This window comes from Lipotes vexillifer, unplaced genomic scaffold (genome assembly GCF_000442215.2).
Source record: "Lipotes vexillifer unplaced genomic scaffold, Lipotes_vexillifer_v1.1 scaffold341, whole genome shotgun sequence".
Taxonomy (NCBI): Eukaryota; Metazoa; Chordata; class Mammalia; order Artiodactyla; family Lipotidae; genus Lipotes; species Lipotes vexillifer.
The window spans coordinates 1,258,738-1,282,931 of NW_006797957.1; the positions used below are offsets into that span (position 1 = coordinate 1,258,738).

Genomic DNA, 24,194 nt, shown 5'->3' on the forward strand with positions numbered 1-24,194 from the left:
GCAAGCCGCGTGACATGGTCAAAAAACAAACAAACAAAAAAACCTCTTACTACAAAACTTTCAGTCGTTTACCTCCGCGATTTCTTTTAAAAAACAAGGCAAATATAAACCCTTGAAATACTGCGGTAAAAGTTGTATCATCGCATACTGAGGACGTCACTAATGGGTAAAGAAGTTGTACTAAGTCCACTTCTGTTAATTTGTTTATAAAGTCTACATCTATGCATAGTCACAGAATTTATAACAATTCCCTCCTTTTTTGGGCTAAACGTCGAATGACAATGCGGACCCAAATTTATATTATTTATGAATTATCTATCCATTAAATTTCTTCCTTCAAAATAGAAGGAATATAAATAAATACCATCCTCTTATTTAGGAGTCAAGAGCCAAGGGTGTCTTTCAAGCTTTTATTTAAGAGCACTGATCCACGATGGATTTTAGATCTTGTTGAATGCAGCCACATCCATAGACTGCACATACTCGTCAAAAGCAGTGATCTGCTCCTCCAGCATATCCGTTCCAACTTTATCGTCTTCAACTACACACTGTATTTGAAGTTTTTTAATTCCATACCCCACCGGAACTAGTTTAGCTGAAAAGAGCATCAAGAAAAATCTTAGTTAGAAAAGTCCTGTTGATTGACAAAGCTTTAAACTGTATGCACACTCCAGATGCCAGTGTCAAAAGGCAAAGACTAAACTCACAAGAGCCCCAGACTAAGCCATCTGCTTGAATGCTTCTGACGCACTCCTCTAGTTTTGCCATATCTGTCTCATCATCCCAAGGTTTCACATCTAATAAGATGGAAGACTTGGCAACAAGTGCTGGTTCTAAAAAAGAGTACAAGAAGCAGCATTATTCAAATAATTATTTTTGCCCTACTTCAAGACACTTAACAAATCTTAATTTGTTTCTAAACGGATCATCTCCTTAGCCACATAAAACTATAGAAAATACACCTTGTGTTTGTCACACATATGCCCACTTTCTATTTTGCTGAGAAAGAGGTGTTTAGTTGTGTAACAGTTTCTTTCCCACAGAGGAATGCCACAACTGCTACCATAAAAACAGCTGCAGACCAGTAGCTGTGGAAGTTTTGAAGCTCCACTTCAACAGGTTTTGAAATACTGACATATTCAACGAATGGGGAGGAAAGGAAATTACTTTGGGGATCAGTCTTTGAAAAAGATTATTCACATTATTATGAAAACAATTAAGTTAAACACAAATTATGAAATGACCTACTTTTGGCTTTCTTTGACTCATACTGTGCAAGGCGTTCTTCTCTTAGCCTCTTGGCTTCTTCACTTTCCTGTAAAGAAAAAATTTAATATACTTCACAAAGCTGGTTGTTCCTCAGCTTAAGGCTGGTGGGTCCTCAGCTTAAAGCAGACCACCTTTATCAGAAAAAAACAAATCCATCATGAGCTCAGCCGAAAGATGGCGATTTGATTTTATTCATCATGTAGCCAGTGAGAATTTTTAAAAGGCAGGTAATAAAGTGAAGCCAGGATTCAAACCCAGGCACTCTGGCTACAGAGCCTGTGCTTAAGCACAATGATATGCACAAATGTCAACTTATGCCATACCTCCTCATCATCAGATCCGAAGAGATCAATGTCATCATCATCTTTACTATCTGTAGCTCCACTTTCTGTGGTGTCTTCCACATTAGCAGGGCCATACTTGCCCAAAGCTTTCTTCACTCCTGGCAGGCTTGAAAAAAATTTAATCAGCTAGCTACTATTAGGTCGGTATGATGTCCCTTTTCAAACAATACATGAGAACCTGTTTTCATTACAAGTTATCAATAGACCCCTTTTGTACCAAGAATTTACCCTTCAACATTCCCAGGTAAATGCTTTTATATGTTTAGCTCCTCACCCAACAAACATTAGTAGCATGTGAAACACTATATTCAATATGCACAAAGATTTACTTTCAGAATGAGTCTTTCTGTTTGAGATTTCATTAAGTATGATCAGTTCCATTCTTAGTGAACTGGAGTCCACCTGCCCAAACTTCCATCCTTGTTAGCAGTTTCAGAAGAATGGCAAAGGACTGAAAGAATGAGCCACCCCTCACCCCAGAGGTGGGTCCCCCAGGCCAGGGTCAAGCACACTGGCAGGCCAGTGTGGGGAAAAGCTGAATTGCTGTTGTTGATGAACTAAAATTCATATTTTGTGGCAAGACAAGAAAAATTTAAACATAAAAATTTTCTTTGCCTGTTTGGGCCACCTCCCTCCTCTATACTGTGTATCGTGCATCTGCATTAACCAGCCCTCCTGAGAAGATAACATTCCTTCTGAATCTTGAATCTTGGGCCATGATGACCCATGACCCACTACTCGCTTTGCACCTGTAGATCTGGATTGTATAAACTGTCAATAATGCATTATTTAATGTGCAAGCTTGTCTCAAAAACTTATATGCGAAGTGAGAGTGGCATGGACATGTATACACTACCAAATGTAAAACAGATAGCTAGTGGGAAGCAGCTCGCGTAGCACAGGGAGATCAGCTCGGTGCTTTGTGTCCACCTAGAGGGGCAGGATAGGGAGGGTGGGAGGGAGGGAGATGCAAGAGGGAAGAGATATGGGGATATATGTATATGTATAACTGATTCACTTTGTTATAAAGCAGAAACTAACACACCATTGTAAAGCAATTATACTCCAATTATACTCCAATAAAGATGTTTAAAAAAAACAAAACACAACACAAAACAAAAACTTATATGGACAGAGACTTCCCTGGTGGTGCACTGGTTAAGAATCTGCCTGTAAATGCAGGAGACACGGGTTCGAGCCCTGGTCTGGGAAGATCCCACATGCCGCGGAGCAACTAAGCCCATGTGCCACAACTACTGAAGCCCATGTGCCTAGAGCCTGTGCTCCGCAACAGGAGAAGCCACGACAATGAGAAGGCTGATCACCGCAACAAAGACCCCAACACAGCCACAAGTAAATAAATAAATAAATAAATCAACACTTATATGCACAGAACAGTTTTCAGAGGTTTCTGATGGGCTTTTCACAGGTTATAATCCTCAGTGTGGCTTGAAAAAAATTTCCTGTTTCTTAGATTGACTAACTTTTTCCTCAAAATTGTCATGTTCTACCTGTTACATGTTCTACATGAAAAAATGGAGGATTTCAGCCTCTTGGCCTTCTAAAGTCAGAGAAATTTAGCTTACAATATCCCCACAAAACTCAAGTAGCCTGAACCCTAACTTGTCACATGAAAACCCTGAGTTTAAGCTTAGAAAGCATTCTATTCTTCAGATAAACACAAAGATACTTTTACCTGGCCTTTTCCTTTTCGTAAGATTTGATGTGATTATACCAACGTAGGGCATGACACAAGTCGGCAGGTGGTGGGCCGGAGACTGCTTCAAATACTGCCACATCTGCTTGTGACGGAACATACCTGCCAACGATGCAGAATTAATTGCACATGCCTTTAAAAGAAAAACCACAAACACCAGCCAACGAATGACAAACGCTAGCTACGACCGTCAAATTAATTAGTGGCAATTCGCCCTCTTGTTACCGGGCTACCTAAGCAGCTTTAGTTTTCTGTAAAAAATAAGTTCCTTAGGATCAGGGATCATTTATTTGGTTCTCCGAGCTATCCTGAGACACAACTGCCACTTAGACCTCAGAAACTGCAATCGCTAACGTGGACCTACAGGTTTACATTTGTTAACTGAGCAAAGACGCGGAAAAACCCGGTGGAGTCAAGTAAGCCGAAACAAAGCACATTTTTAACCCTTCTCCCCTCGCAGTCCCCTCGCAGTCCCCTCCCGCGGGAGAGCCCTGGGGTCAGGCTTCCTTTCCTCCAGCCGCAACCGAGGCCGCGCCACGTGGCACCACTGCTCCCGACCCTGCCCAGACCCCGGCCCGTCAGCTCACCCTTCGATGTAGCTCTTGTCCGCCAAGTAGTCGTTGAGCACCTGAAGGCCGGCGGGGCTTTTCAGGTCTCCAAAACCCATGGCGACGGCTGATAGGGAACTGGGCGGCAGCGGAGGAAGAGGAGCGCAGACGGTCGCTGCCGAGCGCTAACAGGGAAAAAGGCCCGCAACGAGGCCGGAAATGCCTTATATAGAGACGGAGGTTTCTCTCCGATGCCCCAAGCCGCAGGTTAAAAGAAGTAAAGTACGTTAAGATTTCTCAACGTAAAAATCAAGGGCTCTTAATTAATGGCCCACAAATTATCCGCCGAGCTTTCTTTGTGTTTGCAAATCAATTAATAAAATCGGCATTGCTTAAATTACTACCTCCAAGGTTTGCAAAGACTACCGGAAACGCCCGTTGAAGCGCCGGAAATGACGGAAGACGCTCGGCCTCGGCCGCCAGGTTACTTCCGGCGGAACTTCCCGCCCCCGCTTCCTGCCAGCTGCTACGTCCTCCACCCCGCCCTCTGTCAAGCTGACGGAAGTTGCCGAGCTCAATCTAAACGAGAAATTGTCGAATTGTGATTTCTAGTCCCTCCCGCCTTTCCGTTCTTCCAGGCCCGGCTGACTGAGATGCCCGAGGCCGCCATATTGAATAAGAAACCCGGCCTCTGAAGGAGTCGGCGGGTTGTAGACAATTCTGCAGGGCAGCCTCGGCGGTTCCAGGGAGAAGGTGAGGTTGTGTTTGGGTGAGAAGGCTGAGGTGCCTTGGTCCCCGGAGTGTTTTTATTGACGAGACTGTTTTCTTTGGCCCAGCCCACTCATTCTCCTCTTGTCCTTGAATGGGCGCCGCGTCCCACCCCGCCTCCCCGGGAACCCCCGAGAGCTGGCAGGTGAGGACTGTTAGCCAACGTCTCTGCTCTGACGGAGCAGAGAGGAGGAGGAAATCACGAGGCCCTGGGGAGCACTGGCCCGAGTGCAGCCTTGTGGGTGACCTTCCCTCTGCAGGGGAATGCAGGACAGTCCCCTTCCTGTAGAGGAGGCCGTTTTGTTTCCCGGGAGAGGACCTTTCAAGTGACTTAGGCCTAAAGACTGAGCTTTTCCCCCCAGTTACTACATACCTGGTATAGTGCATCCTTGTTTGGCTGCTGTTGCCTTAGCAACCGTCCATGCCTCTGTTGTTTTGTTTTATGGTTTTGTCCATAGGCTGCGTTGGCTAATACTTCTTATCCTTTTCACTGGTGGGGAAACTGAAGAAAAAAGACATTTGAAAAGTTGACTCAAAGTCGCACTGCAAATAACAAAGCTACGTTGTTTAAAAATTTTGGGAATCCATTGCATGTACACGTACTGTAAAAACGTGTATCAGACACAGCTCTGCTCAAAAACGAATTGAGGGTAGAAAATGTAACGTGAACTGTTTCTGATGAATAAACATCAAGTTGGTTTTTTGCGGGACGTCCTTTTTTTCCACTGAATTGTGTGTGCATCTTTAAGCAGGGTGTTGTAAGGCTGCCGGAGCACCTGCACTCTTTAATACCAGGAAAGTGGAAGCGATGGCCAGAGAGTAGAGATAGAATTCATTTAACAAATAGTTGTTGATTGCCTATTATAAGTTAGAAGTGAGTCCACAAGGAAGAATTAAATGGGCGATGTGACTGGGGAGTAGTTAGGATATGTTAGTTAGGCTGGTCAAGGAAAATCTCCCTGAGAAATGCCTTTTAAGCCAAAATTTGGAGGATGAGGAGGGGCCAGAAAGATCTGAGGGAAGAACATTTCTGTCTGAGGTCACAGCCCCTGAGAAGATGGGAAAGGCTGTGGGAGCAGTGTGGAAGCCAGGAGACCTGTTGGGGGCTACTGTAACAGTCCAAGCAAGAGATGATGGTGGCTTGGAATAGGACAGTACCTTGGAGAGAGAGAAGTGGATGGTTGCGGGATACCTGGTGGAGAATGTGGAGTAGTATTGTCCCTGCACCAAAAAGTGTCCACTCTAGTTTTAGAAGTGATTATTCATTAGCATTTTCCCATCTTAGAGATGATTATTTATGTTCTTAAATGGTAGCCAAATAAGTGTAAAGTGCTTATCAAAGTTTTGCAAATCTGTATTTCTTATGTTGGTGCTATGCAGTCTTCCACTTGATGCTGGGTTTTCAACAGACAGCCTAGTCCTGGTGGATTTCCTAGCTAAAGTGGGCACCACTTTCATATTGTATTGGAGACAAATGTAATATTAAAGTTTTTACATTGTTGTATGAAATACTGTTGATTTTGATCTGTCTTTAACTTAGCAAGTTCAGTTTTACCTTTATATGAATGGATTTTAATAGGACAGATGCTACTCATTCTGGAACTTGGTGGTAAGACTACAGTTGACCCTTGAGCAATGAGAGGATTAAGGGTTCCAACCCTTTGTGCAGTCGAAAATCTGTGTATAACTTACAGTTGGCCTTCTATTATCCATGGTTCTGCATCTGAGGATTCAACCAATCTCACATCTTGTAGTACTGTAGTATTTACTATTGAAAAAAATTCGCCTGTAACTGGACCTGTGCAGTTTAAACCCATATTGTTTAAGGGTCAACTCTGTTTGATGGTTCATTTTCTTAGGGGCACTGTGCTAGGTCTTCAGAAAAGGGAAATGACCAAAGTGCACCATTCCTTGTCAAGGAGCTTACAGACTAGAGATACTGAAATTGATTGCTAACTTACAGTTTAGTAGGTGGAATAATAAAGATATATATATACACATACACAGTGTGTGCTGGTAGTAAAGAGGAAGAGCCCTTTAAAACTGATTTTCAGTGGCTAGTACCATCTAAATTGAATTCAGATATAACTGACATTTATTGAGCTCCTACTAGTAACACATAGCCTAAGAGGTATTGTTTTCTTTTATAGATAAAGAAACAAACTGTGATTTACCAAAAAGTCACTCACTAGTAGGTGACAGATGTCTGCAGATTCAGTATCACAAATTCTGAATTAATGAATTGTTTGAGTTATTGATGTGTGAATTAATGAAATTTCTGTGAAACATGCTTAAAACTTATGTATATATACAGTTTTCTACTATAAACTTTGAAATTATTTATGCGATACATTCTGATCACATAATTTGTTGTATTTTTAAGAGTTCCAAATGAAAAATTAGATGCTTAGCCCGTATAATCAAGTGAGTAGACAGAAAGTTCAGTGCTTCGCCGATATGATCAAGTGGATGGACAAAAGACTCTAAAAGATCAGATAACTTTTCTCTCTTTTTGCTTATGTATACCTTTAATTGGTGTTAATTTATATAATCCACTTCCGTTTATTTCAGTAATTCAGCAAATCCTTTAGAGAGGGCTTCTCAGCTGCAGATCTGTTGACACTTTAGATAATTCTTTATTATGGGAGATTGTCCTGAGCCTTGTAGGATCTTTAGTAGCACGCTGACCTCAACCCACTTGATGCCAATAGCTTTCCCGTAGTCACGACAACAGTTTGTCCAGACATTGCTAAATGTTCCCTGGGAAGCAAAATTATCTCTTATAGAGAACCACTGTTTTAGAGCTTACTGTGTAGGTACTGAGGATAGAAAGATTAAAGAAGTTCACAATACAGGGGGGGTAGAACAGGCACATAAACAGATAATTGCAAATCTGTAAGATAAATGTATACTACTGGACACAGAAAATAGCACTCCAGAGTTTTTAAAGGCTTGGGCTTGTGAGCCAGCTCAGAATATCTCAGAAGCATTTAGTAGGTAACTGCTCAGAACGTAGAATGTTAGAATGCATTTTAGCAGGAAATGAAGGCAGAAAGGTAGGCTTCATTTTACATAGCAATTAATGATAAACTCACTGTTAATTCTTGAAATTTACTATATAGTAGTATACTAAGTTTGATCATTTGTTTATAATTAAAAACAACAAAACTGCCCTTTACATAGAATTAGAAGATTCAAATTTATCTGCTAGCTGCTCCTTCTCAGCTTCTTAATGATGTACAAGTCAGTTAATCTATCTGAGATGGAGTATTCTCATCTCTAGAATTTCAGGAAAAATATCAGGACTTGTGAAATGTTCAATGAAATAATGTATATATATATGAAATGCTTTAAAACCATAAAATATTACCAAAAAGTTTGTGATTGGCATTGTTTTTCCTGTGATAATATAACTCTTCTTTGTTTTATTCTTAGCAATATGTTAAGGATACCTGTAAGAAGGGCCTTAGTGAGCCTTTCTAAGTCTCCTAAAGGATGTGGTGAGTGTCTTTTTTTTGAATTTGCATTTGTGGGTACTAGACTTTCTGTCTTTGTAAATTCATAGGTTTATGGAATGTTTCTTGAAAGACCCATAATATATTTTAAATAAAAATGGAAACAGTGACCCAAGTTGAATAGAATAATTTTCAAAATACAACTTTAAACATTTTATAGACATTATCGTGGAATAGAAAGTAGTAGGAATTGCCCATAAGTGCCAAAATGGAAAAACCAGTCATTCTGCTTTTGAGAAGTGGTCTTCCCAGGAACATATTTTCAGTGGTATTAAAAGTTACAACTTAAACTGCTGTTAAAAGTAGACAGCCATATTCTGTTTGGTATTCAGGACTGGAAAAGCTTTCCTCTAAGTCAATAATTTAGAAGTTTGCATCTAAAGAAATAGAAGGGAATAGTACAAAATGAGGAAAAAATGTAGATGTGAAGGTTAATTAATCCATTATCCCCTGCTGTAATAACTTGAACTCTGTTAATTTCATTTTCACCTCAATATTTTTGATGGTCAGTTCGAACAACTGCCACAGCAGCAAGCAACTTGATTGAAGTATTTGTTGATGGTCAGTCTGTCATGGTGGAACCAGGAACTACCATCCTCCAAGTAGGCATTCATTTTAATTCTTTATTTTTGTGTATGTTCTGATTTAAAAAAGCAAAAATAATTTATTTTCTTTATACTTTTCATTTGCTTCTAAAATTTTCAAGATTCCTTGACAAATGCTCATTAAAGAACTATATTTAGATAGTAAAATTATATGAAAATAAGTTTGATTTGAAATCTTGGCATTTCAGAGTGAGTGAGCTATCGTTTATCAGATTCTGACTTTCTAAGTGAACTGTGGCAGTTCTTTTGTTTCACTTCTGCCTTCAAATAAATTCCCATTTAGAAGTTTTAAGTTACCTTAAATAAATTATTAGTTAGTATAGGTAAGTTTGGGGAAAAGCTAACCTTTGTTGTGAGCTTGCTTGATGCTTTTCACTTTTATGTAACCTCTCTATTTTTAATAATATTTCTAGGAATCTGTCCTACAAAGCAGATAAATGGAGGGTAGTAGGTTCTCGAATTTATGCCCTAAGTATTTAATTTCTCCAAATTCCTCCAGAACTAACAGAGTTGGTTATGGAGAAGAAGTGCTTCATTCCATCGTAAATTATTGCAGAGCTAAATGCTCTTTATTCATTTTAACAGTAATTTCTAGACTGTCAGGCATACACATGTAAACATAAATATATAACAAAATTATGTTCAATGTACAGTGGAGAGTATTTTGGCATGTATAGGAGGTGGTAGAAAGAGATGTCAGGAATATCTCAGGTGATCTCTGAGAAGATTTTGAAGGATGAGTAGGTTTTTATATGTGGACAAGGAAGCTTCAGGTAGTTTGGTATTGATGGAACATAAGGTATGTGTAGAAGAGGAGATAACAGGAAATCAGACTATTCTGGTAGAGAAGGTCTGGTCATTAAAGACAATATATGCAATGTTGCAGAGCTTATAGTTTGGGCCATCAAGAATATTCATGGCTACTAAGCAGTATGACAGTGACTGTAGAGGATGGTGGTTTGGAGAATAATAAGACTGGAATGAGACACAGAAAGAGTATATCTTGCATTAGTGGAGCAGGAAGTGAAAAGGCCCAAAATAGTGGCAATGGGAATGAAAACAAGAGGGTATATTCAAGGGAGAGTGAGATGCAGATAGACAGGCCTTTAGGAATGATGAAGAGCAGAGGAGTTTTTTGTGATTTCTGCCTTTGTTAGCTTATTTGGGGATGTATAGTAGGGGACAGAAATAGATTGAATTTTTTTTTTAGATTGAATTTTAACTATCTATAGAGTGTACACATGTGAATGCCTACTTACATCTAAAGAAGTGGAGGACTATCAGGGCTGCAGACCATCAGGGCTACAGATGAAGTTTTGAATGTAATCATATGTAAATGAGCTAGTGTGAAGGCTGGGACAGTTGACCCACTGCATCTAGCACACAGGAAGACTCCATACATTTTTGCTAAGTAGTTAAAATATTAAAAATCGATGAGATTGCTTTAGAGTAAGGGCTAAGGATGGAAGAACTAATTCTAGAGGAAATTTGAGTGCATTTGTAGGCTCAGAGAAGGAGCAGGGATAATTGGTAGAGGGAACTAATATCCTTCACTAAGCAAATGGGAACTGGGAAGGGAGTGAGAGTACTGGGTGGGGTATTTGGAGCCAAAGATAGAACCAGATTATAGTCAGCTGGATGGTGTAAAGTGGAGTCTAATCTAAAGGAGGAGGGCTAGTCAATGAGGAAGTCAAGGTATGAAACCACTGGGACAGAGTTTGAAGGAGGAGTCTTTGTAGACAATGGTTCAGAGTAGAAATGGGGAGTCAAGCCTTTAGCACAGTCTGAATATGCTTCTTTATCCAGTTTCTTCCACGTAAGGTATAGGCACGGTGAGGATCTTTAAAGAGGTAGCTTCAGAGCAGACAGGGGTTGGAATCAAGAGGAAAGAAAAGGAGGGAAATCTCTTTGAGGATCAAGTTACAGATATTTGTAGGTAGGAGTAATAAGATAGGGGATGGCCTCATGTTTTTTTGTTTGTTTTTACTGTGTTTTAGACAAGACAAGGATGAGGTCAGGTTATCCTAGTGCAAACGTTTTTTACTTTGTCTTCTAGGCTTGTGAGAAGGTTGGCATGCAGATCCCTCGATTCTGTTATCATGAAAGGTTGTCTGTTGCTGGAAACTGCAGGATGTGCCTTGTTGAAATTGAGAAAGCTCCTAAGGTACTTGATACCTAAAATTCCACACCATGCTGTAGAAGGTAGAAAACTTTAAATCTTGCAGCAGACTTTATTTAGAATCAGTATTGCTGTAGTGGAGAATCTGGTCCTGTTTACTTCTATCTATAAATTTATTTTTTGTGTGATTGATTCTCTTCATTTCAGAACTGGAAACATATTGAAGAAAGTGCTTTATATAAATGCAAGTGGCATATAATGGTAACATTTAGAAATTAAATGGGTCTTTTTAGAGCGGTCACCATGTCCAAATGGTGTGTGACACACAAGTAGGATGTGGAGCTGCCAAGAAGCACATTAGAAGTGCTTATGCTGTGCCATTTTCACTAGAGAAAAGGGTTGCAGTGAAGAGGTTCACTTTCAGTTTAATTTTGTTTTGGCTTGTGCAATTTTAATTCAGTACTGCCTGCTAATCAAAACACAGTTATTTGATGTTCTATTTCAGAGCCTCTTATAAAAAATCTCATTAATTATTAGAATAAAATTAAGAAGATGTCTAGTTTCTAAGAGAAATGTATCGTGCAAGATTATCATATTATAAATATGAAAACTAAAAAACTCAGTCTTCAAAAATACTCTGTTCTTTCCTGGTTTTCAAATGTTAATATTTTATATATTGGGTTAACTTAGAATTACAAATAAATACAAATACTTAAGAGATTTTTGCATTGAAATTCCAGGTTGTAGCTGCTTGTGCCATGCCAGTAATGAAAGGTTGGAATATCCTGACAAACTCAGAGAAAACTAAGAAAGCCAGGTACTTTATTGTTAACTTGGCATAGTGACTTTTATTAGAGCAGAAAATTGCACATTTCAGTATGTATACCTTCCCATAGATGAGAAATTCAGTATCAAACTCTGAAGAAATTGGCGTGCTTGGCTTCTAGGAGCAGTTGGAAGTGAGTACACATAGAGGAGGGGAAGTCAGGTTTTTATGGTTTTGAGCCTACAGCAGAATCAGCATTAAAATCCCTTGTTTAGAACCTTGCTCATCTTGTGGTAACAGTGAGTTTGTTTCGGGCTTATTGAACTGAGATTATTGCAGTGATATTGTACTGTACTGTACTGGCACTGATTGTATTTGTTTTTGCTTTACATCCATGTTTTTTTGAATTAATGCCAGTGTTTTCTGAAGATCATTCAGCAACTTTTGGTATTTCTGTATTGTTAAAACTCAATTTTCTAGGTTCTCTAATGATGTTTTATTCTGGACTCCTATAAACATTTTTTAGATTAAGTATTTAATACTACTCTTATGATAGTTACATTGGCGTTTCTTATAGTAAATGTAAAATCCATGTTAACTATATGAGTATACATCTGTGATAGTTATTTAAATAGCCTATATGTAAACCATTTTGAATGTCAGCAATTTATGTAATTTTATATATTACACTTTTCTTTACAGGGAAGGTGTGATGGAGTTCCTACTAGCAAATCACCCATTGGATTGTCCTATTTGTGACCAGGGAGGTGAATGTGATCTGCAGGTATGTAGTCTAATTCCTTAAATCTTTTTGTGTTAATTTTGTTAACAAAATTTGGTTAACTCTTTCATAATCTACTTAAGGACCAGTCCATGATGTTTGGAAGTGATAGGAGCCGGTTTTTAGAGGGGAAACGTGCTGTGGAGGACAAGAACATTGGGCCATTGATAAAAACCATTATGACTAGATGTATACAGTGTACTCGATGCATCAGGTAATCTTTTTCTCCTTCTGTCTTCTGCAATATCATTTGTATACTTATTTAATATTCACAAAATTTGATGGAATAACACCACTGGAACGGATATCAACTTTTATTTGGTGAAAGAAGAGGGATTTTCAGTGTTTTTTACATAAGCCAGTAAAATGAATAAGTTTTCACTTTTAGTTAATATCAACTTCACTTGGATTTAAAAATCAAAATCTACAAGCATTAACTTTGTGATAACTTGCTGAGCTGTGCACATGATTTGTGCAATTTTCTGTACATGTGTTACACCTCAAATTAAATGGAAACATTTATTATTTTTATTCAGGGACTACATTTTCCATTGAAAATCTATCTTTCCAGTGTTTTGAAAATCATTACCTTTGTGATAATGAATAGGAAAGGAGGTAAGTTTGCTGTGTTTGACCATTTGATGGTACATTTTTATCTTGCAGATTTGCAAGTGAGATTGCAGGAGTAGATGATCTGGGAACAACAGGCAGAGGAAATGATATGCAAGTTGGCACATACATTGAAAAGATGTTCATGTCTGAACTTTCTGGGAATATCATTGACATCTGCCCTGTAGGTGCCCTGACCTCTAAGCCCTATGCCTTTACTGCTCGGCCTTGGGAAACAAGGTATTCATCATGGTATTTTTTGTCCTTTAATTCAGTACTATTCAAAAAAATTTAAGATTCATTTTCTTCATGAGTTCTAATTGTTCTGGTCCAAGTTTTTATTTATTTGCTTTAAGTAAAGCCCTTTTAATAGAAGATAAGTTGTTAAATTGAAGGATAGGATGAACCTGTGCAAATTAATTGTAGTTTTCTTGGAAATTAGTTCCAAAGTACTTAATCACAAAATTATTTTATTCACTTGTTCTTCCAAGGAATAAGATTGTCTTGATTTTTAAAAATTTATAGTTTCCTCTCATTGTACATTAAATTTTCAACCACGTATACATATTATACTTTATTTTATTAGTTCTTATTCTTTATAATTACAAATTTATTTTTTAAAATCTATCTATCTATTTATTTATTTATGGCTGTGTTGCGTCTTCGTTGCTGTGCATGGGCTTTCTTTAGTTGCTGCAAGCGGGGTCTACTCTTCGTTGCGGTGCACGAACTTCTCATTGTGGTGGCTTTTTCTTGTTGCAGAGCACAGGCTCTAGGCATGCGGGCTTCGGTAGTTGTGGCATGCAGGCTCAGTAGTCGTGGCGCATGGGCTTAGTTGCTCTGTGGCATGTGGGATCTTCCTGGACCAGAGCTCAAACCAGTGTCCCTTGCATTGGCAGGTGGATTCTTAACCAGTGCACCACCAGGGAAGTCCTACAAATCTAAAATAAACATATTTATAACTTTTCTTATATATCTCTGATTCTTCTGATTAAATTAAGAAATGAAATAGATCGTTGCAATAAATTTGTATACATTTAAGGTTCTAGAAATATATCATCAAATTGCCTTCTGATTTTAAACTCCTACCAGAGTATATGGGAGTAACTTAAAATTCCAGGCTTTAAAAAAAAAAAAAATTCCAGGCTTTAAACCATGTATTTGTGTATACAAAAGGTTTAGGGAGCTGGGGGCAGGGAGGAGACAGTACATAGTTGAAATGTTTAAGTAGAGAGTGTTTTCTCCTCTCCATAATACATACAAATGCTACACTTAATGTTGTGTCACAGGTCTTTGAGACACTTATTCATTTTTCTTAAAACTTTTTTTTTCTTTATTCTTCAGATTGGATGAATTCTGTTGATCTACTGTCAAGTTCATTCATTCATTCTTTTGTCTTCTGAAATCTGCTGTTCAGCCCCTATAGTGATTTGTTTTGTTACAGTTATACTTTCCAACTCCAGAATTTCTATTTCGTTCTTTTTTGTAATTTCTGTATCCTTACTGGGAATCTTTGTTGATTCAATGTTTCATACTTCCCTTTAATCTGTAAACATGATTTTCCTTATTTCTTTGAACATATTTTAATATTCTTGTTTTTATTTTTAAGCAAGGCTTCTTAGGAGTTGCTCCTGTGTCTGCATAGCTTAGTAGTCAGATAATGACTGTGCTTAAATTCTTTGAGCCAATAAAGCTTTCATCCTCTGCCATTGGATCCGTGTGTGGATAGAAGAGCATGTTCAAAGATAAGGCTGTTTTCAAGTCTACCCAGCTTGTACTTTACACCAGGTCTTTTGGGTCTCTGTGTTGTCCAGGAGAGTATGAATAGCCTGGGCTCTCTCTGGTCTCAGCTGCACATATGTGCAGCCTCCACTAGGAATGCTTGCCCTGACTGTGCCTACAGCCTCAGGCTAGTACTCTTGACTTTCCTCAGCTCAGTGACCTCCAGGATACCACTTCCACAGACAACTTTTGCCATTTCTCCAAAACGAGTGAGCCTTGTCTGTAGGAAAGAAAGAAGCTCCTGTCTTCATAGATTGCCCCATCTTGGCAGAACCTCCAGTTCACGGTGGTAGGAAAGGGGATAAGAATAGTCCCAAGCCAGAACACCACTAATTTCCACTGTTCTTACTTGAAGTTCAGGAGTTTTTCCCACACATGAAAGTTTTTCATGATATTGTGTGCTTTTGTTAGCTTTCCAAAGAGCTGAATTGGTTGCTTTTGTCAGTTTTTGTCTAGCTTTATTTTTGTTTTTGGGGGGAGGATTTGTCAAGCTCCTTAATCAGCCATACCCCAAAATCTTGCCCCTCTTATTATTTATTTTGATACTCTAATTGTCCATATTTCGCTATTTGCAGCCGTTCCAGTTGGTTTCTGTTTTAGATAACAGTTTTAAAGGTTTCATTTTTGCATTACGGCCTGTTCAAATACGAGGGTATATTTATATTTATTTATTTATTTAATTTTCAAAATCACAGTTCCTCTGAGTTCCATTAGTTTTAGAAATTCAGAAAGGAAATTTGTAAAATTTTTTGTTTTTGGTAAACCCGGTAACAGAAACTTTTTCCCTATTTTCAAAATCAACTAGTAAATATATGTGTTTATTTTCTTAGAAAGACAGAATCCATTGATGTAATGGATGCAGTTGGAAGTAATATTGTGGTCAGCACAAGAACTGGAGAGGTAATGAGAATTTTGCCAAGGATGCATGAGGACATCAATGAAGAGTGGATCTCTGATAAAACCAGGTATGTGCTATATTGTTTCCTTTAACTTTTGGACTTGATTTGAAGGAAATTTTATAATAATTTTGATATTAAGCAACAGTCTTATATTTGCAAACTAATGTATATAGACTATTGAAATCTGGACTGTTTATATAGAGAATTAGACAAAACTGACTTTAATAGTCCTAGGTATATCACTGGCTTTCATATTAACTGGCTTTCATATTGAGAAATACGTTTTTTTCCTCCCAGATAGAGAAATTGAAGTAAATTAAGAGACTTAATATATTTCAGTTTGCCTCTGTTTCTTTGGAGAATAGAAGCTAAATATGTTAGATTTGCACAATATAATTTTGATGAAATATCTAAAGATACTCAAGTTTTAGAAATGGTTTGGCTTTTTCAGCTACCAGATTTCTTGTGTATTGTAATTTTAAGATTATTCAGGAAGCTGAAAATAAATTATAAGAACTCAAACATTTTAGGTGGCATTTTAGTTTTAGATGATGTTTGTAGAATATTTATTAGTTCATCTCCAAAGAAACCTGGAATAATTATTTTATCCAAGTGTTTATTCTGTTTGACCTTTAACCAGTACTGGATTTTAATAACATTTCTTTTAGTTTTTTTTTTTTTTTTTCTTCTTTTAGATTTTAAACTTGAAAATTATAGTTGCCTTTTTAGCAAGATTCCACAAATGGTATAATTTCTGTTATCTAGATTTGCCTATGATGGGCTAAAACGTCAAAGACTTACCGAGCCGATGGTCAGAAGTGAAAAGGGGCTTTTAACATACACCACCTGGGAGGACGCACTCTCTCGTGTAGCTGGAATGGTAAAAAATTGAAGTATAGAATAACTATATTTGTGATTTCCAAGGCACATCTTTCGAATGAAGAGGGGATATGTTTCTCTTCACTTCTTTCATCTTGCCAAGATTATCTTCCATTTAACAAATATTTATTGAGAAAAAAAGAAAATATGTATTGAGAACTGTACAGCATGTCATGCTAGATGTAGGGATATAAAGACCACTAGCACATAGTTCTTAACCTCCCACAGTCTTTTAGGAAAAGATGGATAATTAAGCAATTATCACATGCTGCTTTGGGTAGTTGTGCAGAAAATGATATATGAGAGAGCACATTGGAAGGATGCCTAACCAGGTATCGTGTCACATAGGTAAGCTGACTGCTTAGGCAAAGTCTAAGCATGAATACAAGCTTGCCAGAGCAAAAACGGGGAATGGCCTCTGGTCAGAGAAAAGCAACATACATAAAGGGCTTGAAGGAATGACAGATCCTTCAGATGAAGTTGTATTTAAGTATAATTCCACAGTCTTCATCTTCCAGACCTCATTTTGAGACCCTTTGTTCCTAATTTAAAAACAAACAGGAACTTCCCTGGCTGTCCAGTGATTAAGATTCCACACCTCCACTGCAGGGAGCACAGGTTTGATCCCTGGTCAGGGAATCAGATCCCACATGCCACACAGCACGGCCATAAATAAATAAATACATGCATACATACATACATCTTTATTCCAGGCTGATGTTATTAACCTTGGCCCCATATACGCTTTTGCTTCTCACTTTCAGATTAATAACGTTTTAGTTAGAAGTTTGTTCCTTTTATTGTACTTGAAAATGACATTATTGTTTTGTTTTCTGAACATTTCATTGTGATCCTTTGCTGAATGAAGGTTTCTTGGTGATAGCCTTTTCATCCATTTTTAGTTGCAGAGTTTTCAAGGCAACGATGTGGCAGCAATTGCAGGTGGCTTGGTGGATGCTGAAGCCCTAGTATCTCTCAAAGATTTACTTAATAGAGTGGACTCTGACACCCTATGCACTGAAGAGGTCTTCCCTACCACAGGAGCTGGGTGAGAAGTTTGAAGCTAGAATCTAGGCTTTCTTTTTTTTTTCTGGTTACAAGTTGTGTTTAAACCAACACATCTATGGCATCAATGACTTTTATGTGGCAGCTTGGATACTCCAACATACCAACCAGCTTATTATCACATATAGGCCAAAGTCAGACCAGGAGCTGTTAGAGAATCCAGTTATTAATAAGTATCTGAACCTTTGATGTAATTTAAGAATGCTTCATAGATTTTTTTTTGTCTGGGAGTGCCATGGGTTTGATGACAGGAGAGTATTTCATGGATTGTCAGTGTGTATTACTTTTAAAGTAAAACTTGCATTTTATATTTCGTGTTTCTAGCACAGATCTACGTTCCAATTATCTTCTTAATACTACAATTGCCGGTGTGGAAGAGACAGATGTTGTCCTTCTGGTTGGTACAAATCCACGTTTTGAGGCACCACTATTTAATGCTAGAATTCGAAAGAGGTTAGTAATAATCTTCAGGGTTTTAAAAATATTTATATGATAATTTGTTTTATATATGAAAAAGTGACTATTTTAGCTGATTCCTAATAGTGTTAGTGGGAGTGAGACTCCAAAAGATAATTGGAGGGCAATTTCTAACAGCTCCATTCCCTGCTTCTCCCCCTGCTGATCTTTTTATTTTATCTTTTTAGTTTGAAATAATTCAGGATACTTGAAATGTTCTTTGTATATCCATTTTTGTGTAACGTTCACCCGATTAGTCAATGTTCATGTTTCATATATTTTTTAATTATTTCTCCATGTATATATTTGTGTGAATATATTCATCTGAAAGTAGGTTGTAGACATGATGCTCTTTTTATCCCACACTGAGTACTTCTGTGTGGATTTCCTAAGAACAAGGGATATTCTCCATTTAAGAATTTGATTCTTTATTTAATCAAGAATTTACTATTGATACAGTATTATTATCTAATCTATAGTTTGTGTTCAGATTTCACCGATTCTTCCATAATTTCTTTTATAATTTTTTTTTCCTGCCCAGGATCCAGTCTGAAGTTATACATTGCAGTTAGTGTCATGACTCTTCAGTCTCCTTTTTTCGAGATTTTTTTTGAAGAGTACAGGCTAGTTATTTTGTAGAATGACTCTCCATCTTTTTATATCTTAGAGACTTAATAGATAGACCATATAATTGATTGTCTAAACTGGGACACTGTTGAGAGTAGAAAGGGGAGTTGTTAATTACTCCAGGATGACAGGTTAAAACCACCACTGTCTCTGACAAACCAGAGTGTATGGTCGCCACATTTATAACTATTTTTGGAGGAGCTGGATCCATACTTCCTTGTCATAGAGAATAAATATGAATGATGTAGTTTGTTTTTTATGAAATTTATTTAAATGGCCTTAATGGATAATTAGGAGGTAACTGACTCTGCTGTGTAAGTATGACAAAATAAAAACTACAGATAATTTATTCTAAAATTAAAGTCTTTGTTTATAGCTAGCTTAGAGTTAGCATTCTAACACAGCAAATTAATTCATTGAATTTCCTTGGTGTGTACGGGCTTACCTCATTTTGTTGCACTTTGCTGTATTGTACTTGCAGATACGGTGTTTTTTGCAAATTTAAAGTTTATGTCAGCCCTCATTCAAGTAAGTCTTTTGGTGCCATTTTCCAACAGCATCGGCTCACTTTGTGTCTCTGTGTCATATTTTGATAATTTTCACAATATTTCAAACTTTTTCATTATTACATTTTATCATGGTGATCAGTGATCTTTGATGTTAGTATTGTAATTGTTTTGGGACAGCACAAACCATACCCATATAATACGGTGAATTTAATAAATGTTGGTGTGTTTTAATAACCTACAATGGCTTCCAGGTGTCAAAGTGAAAGAAAGAGCTGCACATCTTTTACTTTAAATCAAAAGCTAGAAATGATTAAACTTACTGAAGAAGGCATGTTGAAAGCCGAGACAGGCCAAAAGATAGACCTCTTGTGCCAGTTAGCCAACTTGTGAATGCAAAGGAAAAGTTCTTGAGGGAAATTAAAAGTACTACTCCAATGAGCACATGAATGATAAGAAAGCAAAATAGCCTTATTGCTGATAATGGATAAAGTTTGAGTGGTCTGGATAGATCGAACCAGCCATGACATTCCCTTAAGCCAAAGCCTAATCCAGAGCAAGGCCCTAACTCTCTTCAATTCTGAAGGCTGAAAGAGGTGAGGAAGCTGCAGAAGAAGAGTTGAAGCCAGCAGAGGTTGTTTCATGAGATTTATGGGAAGAAGCCGTCTCCATAACAGAAAAGTGCAAGGTGAAGCAGCAAGTGCTGATGGAGAAGCTGCAGCAAGTTATCAAGGAGATCTAGCTACGATAATTAATGAAGGTGGCTACACTAAACCACAGATTTTTCAGTGTAGACGAAACAGCCTTATATTGGAAAAAGATGCCATTGCTGGAGAAGGACTTTCATAGCTAGAGAAGAAAAGTCAGTGCTTGGCTTCAGAGCTTCAAAGGACAGACTCTGTTAGGGGTTAATGCACCTGGTGACTTGAAGTTGAAGCCACTGCTCATCTTAACCATTCCAAAAATCCTAGGGCCCTTAAGAATTTTACTTAATCTATTCTGCCTGTACTCAGTAAATGGAACAGCAAAGCCTGGATAACAGCACATCTGTTTGCAGCATGGTTTACTGAGTATTTTAAGCCCATTATTGAGACCTTACTGCTCAGAAAAAAAGATTCCTTTCAAAATATTACTGCTAATTGATAATTGCACCTGATCACCCAAAAGCTCTGATGGAGATATACAATGAGATTAATGTTGTTTTGTGCCTGCTAACACAACGTCCATTCTGCAGCTCATGGATCAAGGAGTAAGATTTTTGGGTCTTATTATTGAGAAATACATTCATAAGGCTGTAGCTGCCATAGCTAGTGATTCTACTGATGGAAAGTAAATTGAAAACCTGGAAAGGATTCACCATTCTAAATGCCATTAAGAACATTCTTGAGGGCTTCCCTGGTGGCGCAGTGGTTGAGAGTCCACCTGCCGATGCAGGGGACGTGGGTTTGGGCCCGGGTCCAGGAAGATCCCACATGCCGCAGAGCGGCTGGGCCCATGAGCCATGGCCGCTGAGCCTGCGCGTCCGGAGCCTGTGCTTCGCAACAGGAGAGGCCACAACAGTGAGAGACCCGCATACAGTAAAAAAAAAAAAGCATTCTTGAGTCATGGGAAGAGGTCAAGATATCAGTGTTAAAAAGGAGTTTGGAAGAAGTTGATTCCAAACCTCCTGGATTACTTTGAGGGCCTCAGGACTTCAGCTGAGGAAGTAACTGCAGATGTGGTGGAAATAGAGAACTAGAATTAGAAGTAGAGTCTGAGGATGTGACTGCATTGCTGCAGTCTCATGGTAAAACATTAATGGATGAAGAGTTGCTTCTTATGGATGAGCAAAAAAAGTTGTTTCTTGATATAGGATCTATTCCTGGTGAATTCTGTGAAGAAATTGTTGAAATGACAACAGTGGATTTAGAATATTATATAAATTTAAGTTGATAAAGCAGCAGCCAGATTTGAAAGGATTGACTCCCAATTGTGAAAGAATTCTGCCATCAAACAGCACTGCACGCTACAGAGAAATTGTTCATGAAAGGGAGAGATCATCGATGCGGCACACTTCATTACTGCCTTATTCTAAGAAACTGCCACAGCCAGCCCAGCCTTCAGCAACCACCACCCTGATCAAAGTCAGCAGCCATCAGCACGAGGCAAGATTCTCCACCAGCAAAAAGATTTCCATTCACTCAAGGTTCATACGATGTTTAGCATGTTTTTAGCAATAAAGTATTTTTTAATTAAGGTGTGTATATTGTTTTTCTGACATAATGATTTTGTACACTTAATAGATTGCAGTGTAGTGTAAATATAACTTTTTATATGCACCAGGAAACCAAAAGATTTGTGTGACTTGCTTTATTGTGATACTCACTTTATTTTGTGGTCTGGGACCGAACCCACAATATCTCCAAGGTATGCCTGTATTTTTTACAACACTTTATTTTTGAAAGGTACGCAATAGTATCTGTTAAAGTTAAATGTTCTGGGAGGGCTTTAGTGCTTTTAACATTTTCTAATTTAAATAGATGTAGCACATAGCATTGAAGAGACCAGTAACTGCTAACTTAGTGATTTAGCTCTAAAAACTCTGTTGTTTTCTTTCAGTTGGCTTCACAATGACTTAAAAGTGGCCCTTATAGGCAGCCCTGTTGATCTCACTTACAGCTACGACCATCTGGGAGATTCTCCCAAAATTCTTCAAGACATTGCTTCGGGCAGCCATCCTTTCAGCCAGGTGCTCTTGAGTTATATGTATCTACTCTTGTTGATTTTTAAGTATTATTTTTAAAATTTATTATTTTTGGAATAATATGTGATTGCTGTTAAAAACTACATATACATAGCAACATAGAAAATAATATTTAAGAAAGTAAACATTATCCAAAATCCCACTACCCCAAACAAGCATTGATGAAACATCATACAGTCATTTCTCTATTCATATATAGAGCAAGATGGATGGATAGGTAAACAAAAATGAAATCATACTGTACATTTTTATTTATCAGAGTTTAGTTTTACTCGAAGTTATCATTAAAAAATGAAGTAAAACTGAAAGAATTAAACTTTAAACTTCAGTGAAATCTTTCTTTACAGCAAGGGTTATTATTCCTAAAGAAATTTCACCAGTTTTTGTTATTTATTTATTTATTTTGTCCACACCAGGCGGCATGTGGGATCTTACTTCCCGGACCAGGGATTGAACCCATGCCCCTTGCAGTGGAAGTGTGGGGTCTTAACCATCGGACCACCAGGGAAGTCCCTCACCAGTTCTTTTTACATGACTTTTTCATTACTAAGTTCTTTATTTACATTCATTTAATTGCCATCTGGAGTTTAGAGCTTTGGGGTTTGTTTTTGTTTGTTTGTTTTTGGTTTTGCTTCAAGAGGACATGTAAGTGCACCATTCCTTGAGTTCTTTCTTGCTTGAGAATGTTTATTTTATTCCTGAAGAGAGCCTTGGCAGGATAGAAAGATCTAGGGTTATACTTTTTTTTCCCTCTGAACTTTATAGATACTGCCTTTTGTAACTGTGGAGAGGAAGCCCAGTGTCAGCCATATTCTCTTCCAATCCTGTCCTATTTTTTGTTGTTATTGTCTAGATACTTTTTTATTGATATTTCATGCTTGATTTTTTATCTTTGAAATTTAGTAACTTCACTAGAATATGTCTTACTGATGGTGGTTCTCTACCATTTTTTTTTTTAATGGGACATGCAGCTTTCAGTCTGAAGATTCAAGATTCTCTTTATTTTAGGAGTTGTATGTGTGTGTGTGTGTGTGTGTGTGTGTGTGTGTGTGTATGTGATGTGTGGGATGGTGATTGTTAAAAAAATGTAAAAGGTTTCTGTTTCTCACATAACAGTGGTCCTGAAGGTAAGCAGTTTGACAGATGGTGCAGTTGTCCAAGGATGTCATCAAGGCAGGAGCCTACCTTCCTGCTTTGCTATCCTCAGTGCATTTACTCACTCACGTGTGTTTGTGTGTGAGCCTCTCCTCATGGTTCCAGGATGGTTGCTTTACTGACAGCTTCAGGTGTAGGCAAGAAGAAAGTCAAGTGTGAGGGGACAAAGCAGCGAAACCCAGCTTCTTTGTTTGTCAGTTTTGAATAACATCATTATTGTTACTGTGATCAAAAGTATTTTTTTTAAATGTATTGAGAAGACTCCTTCTCTTCTCTCTAGTTCACATCCCCATGCCCCAGAAGGTGATGAGTGTCCGTGAGGAAAGTTTTCTTCTCTAATATATTTAAATGTATTTTCCATTAATTAGTTCTTTTTGTTAAGAACTCTTTAACAGTACAGATATTAGATCTCCTCTTCTATCTTTTCTGTCATTTTTTCTTTATTCTTTTGTTCTTTTTCAGTTTATTTTATATAATTTCATATAAACTGTATTTCTTGTCCCAGTATTTATAGTCATATTTAATTCTGTTTTTTATTGTTTCTGGAATGCTTTTCATCTCTGCTTTGTTTCTCTTCTAGTTCTTTCTTGAATTCTCTGATGAAAATCTTCCATAATACTCTCTATTATGTAACTTCTCTGAGCTCTTTTTTTAAGTGAGGAATTGTTTTTCATTTTCTTTGAGGCTATTGAAAACTGTTTCTTTGTTTTGAGGCTACTGAAAGCTCTTCACATTTCCTTGGGAAATTCCTCTTGTGAATGTCCTCCTTTTTGTAGTATCTAGGCATAATTCTCATGCTGATTCATTGATTGGATCCAGCTATTTATTGAAGAATGACACAGAAGATGGGCAGGAGAGTGAACTGTTATAGTCTACAGCTTTACTTCTAATTTTTCCATCCTCCACTGTATGTGTAGATTCTTTTGCACTTGGGATGCATTTCCTCTCAGTTTTTGGTATTCAAGTAGCACTGTGGTTTAAAGCAAAGCCCTTAACTTTAAGGTATTCTGCATTGTGATCTAGTGATCATTGCTTTCCCTA

The 24,194-nt window shown here is 37.8% G+C and overlaps 2 protein-coding genes across 5 annotated transcripts in view; one reads left to right on the forward strand and one right to left on the reverse strand.

The window, feature by feature from the left end:
• Positions 1 to 396: 396 nt before the first annotated feature.
• Positions 397 to 4,359, reverse strand: EEF1B2 (eukaryotic translation elongation factor 1 beta 2). Its single transcript, XM_007469994.1, has 6 exons — positions 3,918 to 4,359; positions 3,310 to 3,432; positions 1,593 to 1,719; positions 1,249 to 1,315; positions 708 to 833; positions 397 to 595 (listed from the first exon to the last, which is right to left on the reverse strand). Exons 1-6 carry the CDS (start codon positions 3,995 to 3,997, stop codon positions 441 to 443), a joined length of 678 nt encoding a protein of 225 aa, XP_007470056.1. The 5' UTR covers positions 3,998 to 4,359; the 3' UTR covers positions 397 to 440.
• Positions 4,360 to 4,438: 79 nt separating this feature from the next.
• NDUFS1 (NADH:ubiquinone oxidoreductase core subunit S1) overlaps positions 4,439 to 24,194 on the forward strand; it is a 31,199-nt gene continuing 11,443 nt past the window's right edge. Inside the window, exons 1-13 of one of the 4 annotated variants that reach the window (XM_007469995.1) lie at positions 4,439 to 4,631; positions 8,082 to 8,146; positions 8,672 to 8,763; positions 10,823 to 10,930; positions 11,626 to 11,702; positions 12,354 to 12,435; positions 12,516 to 12,646; positions 13,096 to 13,281; positions 15,654 to 15,788; positions 16,488 to 16,602; positions 17,504 to 17,649; positions 17,991 to 18,119; positions 21,854 to 21,983. In XM_007469995.1, coding sequence (XP_007470057.1) covers positions 8,086 to 8,146; positions 8,672 to 8,763; positions 10,823 to 10,930; positions 11,626 to 11,702; positions 12,354 to 12,435; positions 12,516 to 12,646; positions 13,096 to 13,281; positions 15,654 to 15,788; positions 16,488 to 16,602; positions 17,504 to 17,649; positions 17,991 to 18,119; positions 21,854 to 21,983 — 1,392 coding nt within the window. In that variant the 5' untranslated portion in view covers positions 4,439 to 4,631; positions 8,082 to 8,085. The remainder of the gene's footprint in view (positions 4,632 to 8,081; positions 8,147 to 8,671; positions 8,764 to 10,822; positions 10,931 to 11,625; positions 11,703 to 12,353; positions 12,436 to 12,515; positions 12,647 to 13,095; positions 13,282 to 15,653; positions 15,789 to 16,487; positions 16,603 to 17,503; positions 17,650 to 17,990; positions 18,120 to 21,853; positions 21,984 to 24,194) is intronic. The other 3 variants (XM_007469996.1, XM_007469997.1, XM_007469998.1) reach the window with 3 other exon arrangements.